At 33.7% G+C, this 14594-nt stretch overlaps 1 protein-coding gene across 5 annotated transcripts in view; it reads left to right on the top strand.

The window, feature by feature from the left end:
• Window positions 1-14594, top strand: part of STRN3 (striatin 3) — a 59382-nt gene that overhangs the window by 21226 nt on the left and 23562 nt on the right. For 2 of the 5 annotated variants that reach the window (XM_068684412.1, XM_068684409.1), the window contains exons 3-8: window positions 3493-3566; window positions 4876-4957; window positions 5258-5437; window positions 5869-6001; window positions 7047-7188; window positions 12669-12779. In XM_068684412.1, the coding sequence (XP_068540513.1) occupies window positions 3493-3566; window positions 4876-4957; window positions 5258-5437; window positions 5869-6001; window positions 7047-7188; window positions 12669-12779 (722 nt within the window). The remainder of the gene's footprint in view (window positions 1-3492; window positions 3567-4875; window positions 4958-5257; window positions 5438-5868; window positions 6002-7046; window positions 7189-12668; window positions 12780-14594) is intronic. The other 3 variants (XM_068684413.1, XM_068684411.1, XM_068684410.1) reach the window with 2 other exon arrangements.

The raw sequence follows: 14594 nt of genomic DNA, 5'->3' as shown, positions 1-14594 counted from the left end.
TAAATCAAAGGCAGTTAATTACAGCCAGTGTGTGAAAGCATCATACAACAGAACGCGGAATATGAAAATAAATGGTATTGGTGGAATTGCATTGATGTTTTCCCTTGAAATGCAACTAACTTTATAGTTTGACTTCCAATGACATTCCAAAATTCATCTGATGAATGAGAAATTTATAATGATGTGTACAACAGAAGCAGAACAGAAATGTACAGTTCACTTTAGCTCTTGTGGTTGCTGGGTACGAGCCAATGCTGCATACTTTTCAAGAGGAAAAATCCTTGCTTAAGTCCCAACCAGAAATGTCATGAAGATTTGCTAAAAACAGGAACTGCAACTCCAGGGTTGATTGGTCAATGTGTGGGAGGCAATGAGGAAGCTGTCTGTAACTTTTTGATACTCATGCTCAGTAGTTTGAGGAGATCTAATTGCTGAGGTATGATGGATTGACTAAGGAAAGCAAACAAGTACTAACTTGTTACTCTGTCATTATTTAATGATACACTGTTAGTTTTTGTTGCTGCACTGAATGAGGAGTTAAAGATGATGGGGTTATTTTATTTTCTTGCCATTGGTGTTCTGCATGGTGGACCCCAACTAATGACAAGCCCCAAGATTAAAAAAAATAATAATAATAAATTGGAAAATTCTGATCTGGAGATCACTGGAGATTGGTATTGCACCTGATTTTCCCTCCAAGCCTTTTTCCTCCTCTGCTAATGCTAACTCCCCGATGCTGTCAGAGAGTTTTAGGCAGTGGAATGTCAGATTATAGGGAGTTTGGGAAAAAAAAATACTCATTCAGATCATGATGAATATCATGGTTTTTCAGACAAAGGGCGTGGAACAGGACATCAGTATATAAGATTCAATAAAATGCAGTAGTAGTCACAAAATAGTTTGATATTTCTGTTTTTTATTTTTAAGTATATAACAGGTGTGGTAATGTTTTAGAGATGTTAAATGGTGCTTGTTATTTCAACTTCCTTGAATATTCAGGGTCAGTTCTTTGTGACTTTTATTTTTTGATAACAAAATCATGCCCTAGATGATTGTGTGTGTGTTTCTAGCTAGTCTATGTCTTTACAGTGCTCTATGGATATAGCTAGACTTTCTCTGGCTCATGTTCTGAGCCGCTGTGCTCTAAACTTCAGTAATGTGCTTAAATTGAAAAGACTTCAGGAGATGATAAAACTACCTATATTTTGACTTGCTGGTGTTTGGATTTGAGCTGGCTTGTTTCCTTGCAATTGAGTGGTAGAATTCAACAGCTAAATAGCAGCAAGCAGCTAAATCCACTTTACAGGCATTCTTTTTTCTCTGTATTTCTTCACTCACGGAAACCTAGCTTTAAAAGAATAGCAAGGCAATACTCAAAAGATGCCTCTTGGAGAATTCAATTATTGTGTGGTGTGGGGTGGGGATTAATGTCACTGACTCATGAACAACAATGCAGCTTTTTAGTGATTTTTAAGATACGTAATGATTTAGCCTTGTTTGCATGGAAAATATGGAGGGGACTTTCTTAGTATAAAACTGAAGTTGAGTATCAAATGTGTTGTGAAAGACTTAATTGATCTCATTACATGCAGCAATATTTTGGCTTATTTGTAGTGGGTAATCATTGGTATATTTTTAGATCAAATACCTCATTATCTTTTGTAATGAACAGTCAAAGCAGAATTTTAGCTGTGCTTTGAAACTGAAGCTCCAAAATGGACTGACTCCTCATAAATAGTATTGACAATGGCTCTGAATTGAATAATTTTAGGTTGGGTTTTTAATTACAGTGCTTTGTTGACTTCAGGTATGAGTTGGGAGTAGACATTTGTTCTGCTATATTGATCTTCAAAATTTCTTATTTTCATGTACGGTACTTTCTAGGACGCATAAATCATAGTCTGTACACATTATCTGAAAAGCATGGTGGTACATTACCCTATTGCAATGTGGAACAAAGCTTAGTCTCTCAGTTTGGAGAGAGCACCTAGTGTTGACAGTCTTACTAGTGGATGGATGAAATGTGTTCTAACTAATAAATTCAAAGTTGCGTTTGTATTTAATTGGCAGTCAGTCAAATTCAGGTCACTCATGTACCACCTCTTCAGGAACCATACAATTTTTCAGTTGCAATGTAATTGCTAGGAAATGCAGGATTTTCTTGCTACCAAGGGTCAATAGTGCCATCTACTGATAGTTTGTTAATGAGACTGCTCCTAATTGCCTGCAGTTCTGTCAGAAACTTACGTAATTTAGAAGGCAGTCTCCTATACTATCCATTATGTCAGGCAGCATTTGAGAGGAACTTGAATTTTGGGGAAAAAAAAAAAAAAAAAACAAAAACAAAAAAAAAAAAAAAAAAAAAACAACACTAGCAGTTGCTCAGTCATTCAAAAAGAAAATTTGTTGGGAATCCTTGGTTTTGTCTAGCACATTTCAGTATGTGTCTTTTCTCAGGAAGCTTTAGTGTCTTCATATTTGGGAGTAGTCTTTAAAATTGGTGGGAACTGGATGTGGTTCACTTACTTTGAAAACTTGAATCAAATGCTAAATTTAGAAGTATAAAGACAGCTGTATTTCTCTATATGTGTATAGAAACATTTTTTTTAAATGTGGCTGATAACTTTCTACCAGAGGTTTTTTCACATCTAGATCTTTTTTCCTGAGATTTTAAGATATTTTTTTCAGGGGATTTATGAAGTGAAGAGTTCAGACATATTACTGTGCATGTAATATTCCTGGAGGTAAAGGGACTTGAAGACTCGTGGTAGGCACCCTGCACGTAGAACGTGATTTGGAAGTCTCACGCATTCCTGTGTGGAAAAGCATCACCAAGTGATTTTTAAAAAATAATGTAAAAGCAAAGATCAAAGGGCTGAGAGATCAGGAGATAAGAAGCAGTGAGGCACACTTGCATAGGTGGATTGAGCAGCATAGGAAGCAAAGCTTTAAGTCAGTGAGGAGGAGAAAATCAGTAAGAGAATCTGTGATAAGGAAAGTTAGCACGGGGGAGAAATATCTGTTGTGCCAAGGCAGGGCAGGAGAAGAATTGAAAAGGAAATTGAAGGTGGCAAATAGGCAGGGATCCCAAATGTGACATTCATTCATCATAGGATGATTAATTAACTGTGGCAAGTGATGAAATTATCCCTGATAAATAATTGAAGCTACTGATTTTCTAAAGGTTCTTGTGGTAGTTAATGTATGGTATTTGTTGTTTTGTTTGTTGTTAATAAAAACTAAAAATACATATATTGGAGAACATACTAAATACCTATATATTGTCTGGTAATCATGAGTAACTGTGAAAAGGTTATCTCAAAATTGCATTCTTGAAAGACTAGAATTGTATGTTACTATAATGATCACAACAGCTTTATTTTGATTAGTGGTGTTATGTTAACATGGTTGTTTTAAAAGGGAATAGTGAAATATTTTGAGTTGATAAAAGCATTGTATGCCAATTTGTTAATTATTTCCATGCTTTTCCAGGGCAAAATATCATAAATTAAAATATGGCACAGAATTGAACCAAGGTGACTTGAAAATGCCAACTTTTGAATCAGGTAACTTTTCTGATAACAGCTTGCTTTAGCATAATTTGTTCTACATAAATTGTTCTAGATTTTTTTTATTAATTGCAATTTTCACTCATTTTTTCCCCATTCAAGTACATTATAGAGAAAATACTTGGAAAGATTTTATGATGGGTTAATATTTTTATCTCTAAATCAAAAAAACTTTTCTTCTTTCTTCTTTTCTGAAACAGCTCTGAAAATCAAAGAAAGTTTGTAAATGGTTGCACAATTCCTTATTCAGCTGCTGCTTCTCTTACTTCTTAGATATCTCTTGTTGAAGGATTTAATGTTTTACACCAGTGTGACATCCATTAAGAAGGAAAGCATAAGTGCAGAATAAATACTAGAAATACTTCTGGTGTTGATGCTGTTACAGGATGATAGTTTTTAAAGAATGAGGAAAAAAAATTACTGTATTGTCCTGGAAAACGTTGAGTCTGTGTTTTTCCCTTAAATGAAGGGAGAATGTTCTAAGAGGAAAAATTAGCTTGCCTTTTTGTACCCTGGAGTGCTTGTGATTTTACGACACTGATAAGTTGATCATAACAGTTTTGCTCTTCACAGTATTGCTTATAGATAATTTTTCGTAATTGCACTAACTAATAAGCAGAATTGAATGTGGCTTCTATTGAAATGTAGGTCTTCTGGAAAGTGGCATTGTTGGCCTGTATTTTAGTAGTGTGCTTCAGAAGTGTCATATTAATTCTTAAGCCCTTAATTTGTCCAATGTTTTGTAGTCTCTGCCATAGTAGGTGCAGTGGGTTCTAAATTTTTTGTTCATAGGCTCATGGAATTTGTGTTAAACTTGACATGTTTTCTCCAAATGCTAATGTGTAACTTCATTTTTGTCTTTTATTCTTCTACTCTTTTAACTGTATTTTGCTTTAGTGTTTTCCAAGTCACTTTCTAATCCTCTCAGCTTTGTGGAAGAGATACACTTCTCTCATTAACATTTCTTAGCTTCAGTCAGTTGGGGCCCGACTTTTCTTCTGTGTCCATGTTAAATACTTCTTCAGTTCCTTTACTCCAAGTAGAGGATTAGAATTTTTGAACTCACTTAATTCTGTTAAATTAGTTGCTTTATTCTTTAACAAAGAATTAAGGAGTCAAAAAGCTATTTTAATTTTTTTAAAAATGCTTTAAAATAGATGCTGCCCTATGCAGGTTTAAGATTTGCTTTTAGTTTCACTGGTGTCTTGTAAAAAGCTGAATTAAAAAAAAACAAAAAACAAACAAAACAAAAACCAAAAAACAAAAACAAAAAAAACACACCACTAAATATGTCACTATCTTTCAGAAGAAACCAAAGATACGGAGGTTCCTGCAGTACCTCAAAATAGCCAACTGACCTGGAAGCAAGGCAGACAATTACTAAGACAGTAAGTAGTGTTGTTGGAATATTGGTGTATTGAAACTGTTTTCTGGAGTCTCATGAACTGTGTGTATGCTTATTCTTTGATACCGGGTAATTGAGGTGGGCAGATGATGGTTTTGTCATACAGGGTTTATAGGCTTGACCTTTAAGCAATATAGATGGAGCTTTTCCATGTGAGATGGATGGAGAAGAAGTTTATTTTAAAATAAATGCCACTATAATACATTTTACAGAAAGATTTGATACTGATTTATTTCCTTTTCCCTCAAATGTGCTTTGCTCTTTTTCCTGTTAATGTGTATAGGTATCTGCAGGAAGTAGGTTATACAGATACGATATTGGATGTACGCTCCCAGCGGGTCAGGTCTTTGCTTGGGCTCTCCAATTCAGAAACAAATGGTTCAGTAGAGACAAAGAACTTAGAACAGATTCTCAATGGGGGTGAATCTCCTTCATCAAAACAAAAGGGACAGGAAATCAAAAGGTAAGTGAAGAGGTGAGAAATGTGTGAAGTTACAGTTTATTCTGCATGGTCATTTTAATGTACTGGTCAGTTCACATTGAATTTCAGACTCTGAAGGCTCCGAACCCTGTGAGTGTAGCCTGACTACAAATGGTTTTGCACTTAAGTAAAATAGATTCTAAGTCTCGTGTAGAAAGTATATAGGGCTATATGACATAAATTTATCTTCAATTCCGCTTTGGAATTATTATTTTAAGGAAAGATACCGATGAGTGTTGCAGAGTGAAGAATTAGATAGCGATATAAACTTATCCATGCAACAATTCATTGTTGTGCTTGTTTTAAAATTCTGAAGCTATTAAGTCAGGTAGCAATTTAATTTAATATGATTAATGTTCTAAAATCTCTCGAGCAAGTAAATGTCTCCCTGTTCATGTTTTTATTTTTTCTAGGAATTCTGGTGATGTTCTGGAAACATTTAACTTCTTAGAAAATGCAGATGATAGTGATGAAGAAGAGGAGAGTGACATGATAGAAGATATTGCAGAAGGAAAAGAAAAGCACCGGATAAATAAGAAACATAAAGTAAAATACTTTTTTAAAATACTGCTTTGTATGCATAAATGTCTTTTTAAAAAGGGAAATCTTTTTTCTTTTTTCCCCCAGACAGTTATAAGTATGTCATGTTTTTTATTCCTGTGCTAGAATATTCTCCCTGTCACCAGGGTTTCTTTATGCAAAGAGGTTGATTTAGGACCACTGTACTGACAGTTTTATTACGTTTTGCTCAGCAGAGAATTCCACAGTATGATGGTGCCTTTGGCTGTGTTGAATTTTCATAAATAGCTAGAAACATTAGCTCAGCTTGATGCAAGTATGAATCTCCTAACTTGACTTGTCAGGAAGGGTTTTACACACTTTTAATATTAATTTATACTTCTGGTAAATAGGTAAATCAAAATACTGGTTAAATCTTTTTTCTTCTAGGGCAGTAGGTAGTCTGATAAACATATGATCTAGTAAGTAAATCACTAAAGCATTTATGAAGACAGTGCAGTTATACTTTGACTCTTGACAAAGCTTGTTTTTTATTAAAAAGTAATAACTGAAAGATTGTTTACCTTTGTAAATATTGTGTCCTTATGCAAAAGTGTATTGCCCAAGTCTTAGAGAAACACAGCCTCACATGGAAATTTTCTTTACCTGCAGAATGAAAGAAAACGTTTCAATGATGCCTTAGCAGGGAGTTATAAAGCTTCTCTAGAAATCTGTTAATATTGCAAGAAAATCAACAACAGTTTCTAGTTGAGACCTTTTAAATCAAAACCAAAGTCATCGATGTACTTGTTTGTTGCTGAACTTTGTGTCAGCGCTCTTTTCCCTTCTAATGATAACTAGGCTGTGCTGTTTTTTTTTTGTTTTGTTTGTTTTTTTTTGTTTTGTTTTGTTTTTTATTGTAAGCAGCTCTACTTCTGACTAGATTTAAGTATCTTTTTCTGCATTTTATGTTGGAAAGTGTTTTCCTATGCAATAAGTCTTCAGTGAGAGTAATCTATATAATTTCTAAGTTAAATATTTGAGTATGAAAAAAGTTCATGGTTCAAACACAGTTTTTTTAATCTGTTTTCAGATTGGTAATGAAGGTTTAGCTGCTGACCTTACAGATGACCCTGATACTGAAGAAGCTTTGAAAGAATTTGATTTTTTAGTAACAGCTGAAGATGGTGAGGGAGCTGGAGAAGCCCGAAGTTCAGGAGATGGAACAGAGTGGGGTAAGATGCCAGCAAAAGAATGTACAAAATAAAGGAAAACTTGTTCATGACATCATATTAGTGTTGCAGTCTATGCTAAGGTGGTGTGGATGTGTGGATGATTGTGATGGTCAGATACTGGTGATTACATAATAGTATATTGGATGCTGAAATTTTCATATCTATTTACTATTGCAGTTGCCAGAAATTCAGTTATAGTTACGTTTAATGTTTTGGTTTAATTTTCAGAAAATTTCCCCACAAATAGATACATTTTCTCGTTTGAATAGGGAGGACTAGGGTACTGAATATATATTTTTTTTCTATAACTGAATTAAGTTGGCTTTCAAATCTGAAAAGTTGTTTTCTTTCTGATAGGGAGCTTTAAGGTTTCTGTTCTCAAGTTAAATGAATTTCTTCAGTGTGCTTGCAAAAATGGAGATGGGTGTATTTAGATTTTTTGACTGCGATCTTTTTTAGATGTTACTGCTAATGTAACTTTCATTAGTAGAATCAAAAACAAACAAACAAAAACCAACCACCACCTTTTATACTGGCCCAACTTTTTATTTACTTAATTTTATTATGCACTCTAATAAAGTAAGCAGATTCAGTGTGAAACAAAGCAAAATGAGTTAAGTAACTTTCAGAAGAAATTCTTCACAACTCTTAGAGCCTACACGTTTCAAAAGAAGAAACTGAAAGAGGGAGAAAACTTGGGTAGGAAAAAGAATTAATAAAGAACAGTCGTTCACATTTGTCCTGCAATGGGGAATTGACAGTTTCTGACCTGTCATAAACAATTTTGTCATTTCATGCTGTAAGTCTTTAACTGTAAAGCCAAGAAGTGCCACTAGATTCTCCTATTTGACCATTTTATGCTATTGAGACAGTGAATTTGTTGTACTTGTGGAATATAAACGCATACAGAAATCAAAATACTGACACATCTAATCTGGATTTTGCAGGTACCAAGGATTAGTAAGTAAGTGTTCTGTCTTGGAAATTAGTATCAGTGTTAGTCACCTTTAATTTATTTTTTTTTTTTTTAAGCTCTAATTTCTAGCTAGAAGATGAAGCCAGGTAAACTGTAACCTTTCGTTTTGGTAATAACTACCTAGATTTAGAAGTGTTGTAGTTGGCTGGTGTTGTTCCCCTTTGAAGGCTATGTTTTTTGATTAGTTTTTTAGTCATCATTTTATTTAGCCAAGAGGGCAGATCCCCGAGTAGGCTGTGAAGCAAAGGTTCTGATTGAATTTGCAACTTCCCTTTAAATATTGAATGTTGCAGGAAGTTCTGGTTCTAGAATTAGTCTCACCACTGTTGTATATAGAAGGAAAGATGACTTGATGCCTTAATTCATGAAAAGATTTATTGATTTTGTCACAGCATACTGCTGAAATTTAGTATACTAGTTTGTCCATTTCAGTTTCAAGTATCTGCTTTCCAAGCCTGTTATATCTCTGTCATTTTTAGTCAGATACCCAGAGTGCTGGGGTTCTAATTTAGTTGAAATGCTGACGTTGCAAGACAAAAATTTTCAAACTTGTTTTCAAGGAGTTGAGTTGCTGTCCCAAACTTTAAATAAATAAAATAAATCTATTTAAAAATCAAATTGAACCACAGTGCTTTTCAGAGAGCAGTTTTGAAGTGTCTTTTATTATACTGTAAGTGAACCCACAGGAAGCAAGGCAGAGCATTTCAGGAGTTCATGGGCACATGTGACAGCTTTTTTCTGACTAGTTTAACCACAATAATTCTGTTGCTATCAAACCCCTCATGTCTGAGGCAAGGAAGGAGGAAATGCACACAAACCTACTTCCATCTTAAAAAGGACATATTCTACATTTTGCCCCATTAAAAAAATCCATAAATTTTATAGTTTGTACTAACTCACTATTTAAGTGAATCAGAAGACTTACTTGTAACTGCATGTCAGTGATTTTAATACAGCTGTTATTTCCTTTAACAGATGCTTAATGATACAGTCTATCAGGTCTTGGGACTGTGTCACTTCTTTAAAGATCACTGTGCAAATTTGAAACACTTAAAGACTATGTTTTTATTATCTATCAAAACACTTCAAGTGCTGTCCCACTTAAATGCCTTCTAAAAATGATAGGTTGCCTGAACCTGTCCCTATTACAGCCTGTCCAATTATTTTGAACTCTATGAAACTGGTATTATTTGAAATCTCAAGGCTAATCCATAGATTTATTTATTCATTTATTAGAACTTCATTGAAATAAATATTTGTCATTCCTTTCTAAACAATTGTACCAACCACCAATTTTACTATTTCAGTTACAATTCATTCTTCTCTTTCGGAATGTGAATAGTTGCTCACTTCTGTTCTCAGCTTTTTTCTTCCTGTTTCACTCTTCCCTGTCAGCGGCATCGCCCTATCATTTCTTACTCTTGTGAGGATTTGGGCTCTCTGATAAAAATGTAAAGAACAAATGTTTTCTTTATGCTTTCGTTTAATACATGCAAATCAAACTTCTGATGTTTAGACTCTAAACCTATTGCCCAGTCTTGCTTTATTGTTACTTTCAAAGCTTAATTATCCAAGTACTACTTGCATATAACTCCAGGTATGCTAAAATATTTCATCACAAATTTGATATTTGTGCTAGTAGAGACTTCTGAGAAGCAACCAGACACCGAGTGTGGAAGTTTTTTTTTTCTTCCTATAATACAGCTTCTTATGAGCACGCTCTCTTTTATGAATACCTCATTTAATATACTTGGAGTCTTAAGTTTTTTTTCAGGTATTGTGATATAAAATCTTACGAAATGTGACATTTTATTAGGAGCAGTTCATCTTCAAAATACTGAAAGATGAGAAAATTCAAGTGATGTTAAAATATTAATGTATACAGCACATTCAAAAATGAATGTATGTTTCCAGATTAAAAATTTAGAACTGCTTTGTGGTGAAACAGTATCAAGAAAAAGCTGCATATGTAAGTTCTGTTCCCTTGAACAAACACGAATAAAAGAGATGTTACGTGTTGTTGCATAGTATGTCAGGTATTACAAATGTTACGTATTATGTAGTCTTTTTATCCTACTTGTGATTTTTGTCTACCATGTTCACTGATTTTTTCTTCTCTACGCAACACAGCAATTCTGTTCCCTGGTGGAGCATGACTCGGAGAATTACCGCCTGTGCCCAGAATTCTGGGTGGCAGAGTGACTGGAATTCAGAGTCTCCTGGGTCATTTTTTAAAATAGGATTTCTTTTTCCTCTTCAATTTTTTCTCCATTAAATGGTATTGACTAGTAGTCATCCTGGATCCTCTGCACAGTCCTCGTGTCAATTTAGTATGAATTAGAACCACCACAGGCAATTTGAAGAAGTTCAGTACTAGAGGAGATTTATGGAAGAGTCTAGTTAGGTTACTTTGTTCTGAAATATGCAGGCATTACTGAGAGAAATACTTTAATATTTTCCTTAGAATCTTCTTTGAAATTAATTTCAGAGCTTTGCTGATTAATCTGAGGTAGTGTTTTAACTAGTTTTCTATTTCTGACCTACATTTCAGTAGCCAATGACATTTTTTTGAAGTATTTATGCCTGCAGACATTAGTTTTCCCTGCTCTCTGAATAAGCCCAGTTCGTTTAAATTCTTTGATAACTCACTTTTTTTTTGTTTTCTTGATCTTCAAACATTTCCTAAACTTTCAGTGGAGTGCAGACTAGAGATATTGCTTCAATTTTGTCAGCACCATCACTGAATTATTTGTATTCCTGGTTTAATACATCACACTTTTTAAAACATAGCAGAACGTTGTGGCATTTTGTGACAGCATTACATCTTTGTTCCATGTGTTTTGCTTCTGGTTCAATTTAATTCTCAAATCCTTCTCTGCAGTGTTTCAACCTGCCTAATTGTTTTCCTTCTATTAATGTTGCTTTAGATTTTTTTCCCCTCTTCCACTGATTTTTCTTTGTTTTTCCCATGTGTTTTTTGTTTTTGTTTACATGCTTTTCTGATTTCCTTCCTCTTTTTTAGGGACATATCCTCTGACATGTTTCTGTACCTCTTCTATTTCCTGAATAAGCAGTATTTTTCTGTCAGTATTTTGACCCTGTACTCATAAAGATTGAGGTCTTTCTGTTTGCAGTTTGGTAGTTGTAGCTGTGGTTTGGTGGAAGAGGTAATTATTCCATTTCCTTCTCCACAGTTCTTTGTGCACAGTTCTAGAGACTTCCACGTTGTATTCAGGTTGTTGCCTTCTCACCTCTTGCCAGTCCTGTATTCTACCTCTTTGATCAAGGTTATTTCTTTGTCATTGATCTGCCCTACCTGAATGATGGTCTTTTGGTAGATGCATCAGTATCCTAGAATATTTTCCCATTATTTGTCATGTTTTGTCTTGAAACATTTGTACTTCATAAAGCCAAGGTCAGTTAGTTTGTTTTGCTTCCTAATGCTTGTTTTTTTCTTTGCTGTATACAGCTTCTCTTGCATACTTCTATGATTCAAATAGCTATAATATCAAAAATTGCAGTTTTATGGAGACATTGATAATTGTAGGCATAAGTGGAAGTTGGGAACTGAGGAACCTAGTTTTATTATTTTGTATAATATCTTTTGTGAGTGTAAGCTTGGCTTGTGTGTAAGCCAAATTGGGTTGATGCATGGTTGTTCTTTAGATAAAGTCCTTCTGCAAATATTACATCTATCTTAGAAACACCTTTATGCTTTTTCTCATTTAATCTTTCCAGAAATGTTTCAGATAGTTTAGAAAGGTGGAGACTTGACTTGTTGTGGGTAATAAGTAATGTAAATTAATAAATGAATATCAACTGTTTTGTCAAATGGAAAAAGACAAATATTCTAAAGTAACTGTGGAATGTGTTATTTTCTAGAAATTATAATGCATTTTATATGCAATTTATTTGAATTTATTTTATTTAAATGCAATTTATTCACATTTGTGAATTAATTTTATCCATTTTCATGTGAAGTGCTGTATTTATAGGCTTGTTCCCCTTGTTATATGTAGGATCAAGGTTTCTTGTGCATGTAGAATGAGTGCGAGAGGATGCATGGTGGTCTTCATAAATTGGCACTGACTTACTCAGCTTGCATTTTCATGAGTAATACAGCATGATTACTTTCATTTGCTTATTCAATACTGGCTGAATAATTTCTTAACACTGTCTTTGTAGAGATGCAGTAATTGTTTCTGAGCACCAACTAATTTTTGTGTATTTTGAAGTATGTAACATGAAGTTACTTATGAAGCTTAATTTGTTTGCTCCTTAGTAACAAATTAACATACAATTTTCAAAAATATAACTGATATTAAGCAGTGCCTTGGAAAACTGAAACAAGATTTAGTGTTTTGTAAACTTTAAACTGAGACTGCACCTTTAAAGATTTATTAAGAACTTTTATTGATGCTCTTATACAGCTATTATAGTAAATCGCCAACAGCTTGCATTGCCAATTGCTGTTTTTTTTCTTTTAATAATATGCTGCATGTAGACAAAGATGACCTGTCCCCAACTGCTGAGGTTTGGGATGTAGACCAGGGACTAATAAGTAAACTGAAGGAACAGTACAAGAAGGAACGAAAGGGGAAGAAAGGGGTAAAGAGTAAGTGCAGATTCTGAATCTTGTAATGCAACGCTTTTTTGCTTATCTTTATAGAAGACTTTTTTTTTTCCTCATGAGTTCTGTTTTGTTTATTTATTTCCATTAAACATTGTTTTCTGTAACGGGGGCAACCAACTTTAACTTTCTAACTGCTAAATGTGAATGTTGAAACCTGTATCTCCAGCCATTTACTAGATGGGACAAATGTCTTGAGAACACAGAAACTTAAGTAGGTAAAAGAGAACTGCTTTGTAATGGGAGTACAGAAATAGCGAACAATTTACATTTTGGGGGTGTTTCTACTCTAGAAAGTTTTCTGAAAGAAAATCTAAGCTTTCTCCACTTCTTAAAATGAAATAATGTACTACTATTTTGGGTGTTGTGGTGGTTTTTTTTAATCATGAGCTTGAATCAAGCTATAATTGCCGTTTATGGTCTTCTAATTACTTTTACAATCTAAGGCAAGATTAGAATGGAAGAAAAAAAAAGCCCGTAATTTGATTAAGTTCTCTTTTGTTTATTATATAATCTTTATTTTATGGTGTCCTTCACTGTTCTGTGCAGTTGACACGTTTTAGTTAATGCTTCTTTACTCTTTAAGAGTTTTCAGACTGGCTGTCCTTTTTGAACTATGTTAAACTAGACTTTCAACATTAACTACATATTAAAAATCATTTTACCATCAACTCAAAAATGTTATTAGTGGGCAAAATGTTACTAAATTAGCGTAGAGAGGCTCCCTTGCTAGCAGGTTTCTTATTTTGGAAGTATATTATTACAGTTTCTAGCTATATTTAGTTAAAAGAAAAAATAAAGCCTGTATTTGAAGAAAAAAATTAAAAATACATGAATATGTACTAACTAAATCAGGTGGTAATTAAAATATAACACTTCATAAAGAATTCTCTAATTTGTTAAGATTTGAGATTACTTTAAGTTCTAACAAAATTCAGTTGGTGCATGTTGTTTTTCAGCAGTTCTGCATGACTCTCATGCATGCATACAGGTGGGTGCACATAAATATTTTTTTTCCGTAGTATAAAGATAGTTTTATTCAGTCTTTGTTTTGATTTTTAGAATATATTATCTGGATGATAATGCTCATTTAACATGTAAATAAGCATTCATGTGAACAATCAAGTTCACATGAAATATTTTGTAAGGTTAGAAACCTATTAATATTAAAATGTACCTTTTATTTGAATTTTTATTCATGAACTTCTGTTAGACTGTTGGAATGTAAATTCCACGTTTTAGACTATGTTATGCAGTGGCTGCATAATAGCAGCAAATGTTTTGATTTATGGGCAGGAAAGTATTTAGGGGATTTTTTTATTTCTCTTTAAATGTTTGTTTCTTTGGGATCATCTCATAGTGAAAGTTCTCAAAACTATGCTTTGGATTCTATCCTCTTCACACCCACCATACCAGGTAGCATTTTCTAGCTTCTGCAAGGTGAGCAGTTCTAAAACAGTGACAAGTAGTGTTGCTGTAGGAGTATAAATAGAACAAAAAGCCATGTCCAGGTCTCCCTATTTGTTTTGTAGATACTATTTGGGCTTGTATAAAAAGTTTCTTTCCTGCACTTGTTACTTTCTTGGCTGCTATGCAATTAAGAATTCTCACAATCACTTTATTTTCCCAATTTGTAGCACTCTTACAGCTTCTAGAAGAGGAGCATAATCCTCACCCACTAGAAAAAACGATGTTTTAGTGGTCAATAGTGCTGATTAAATTGTTAGACAATCACTTAGATTAAGTAGTAATTATTCTATCTGAAGTGTTCAATTGCAAAACTGAAAACGTTAACATGTT

Source organism: Anas acuta, chromosome 5 (genome assembly GCF_963932015.1).
Source record: "Anas acuta chromosome 5, bAnaAcu1.1, whole genome shotgun sequence".
Classification (NCBI taxonomy): domain Eukaryota; kingdom Metazoa; phylum Chordata; class Aves; order Anseriformes; family Anatidae; genus Anas; species Anas acuta.
This window is presented reverse-complemented; position numbering and strand designations above follow the sequence as displayed.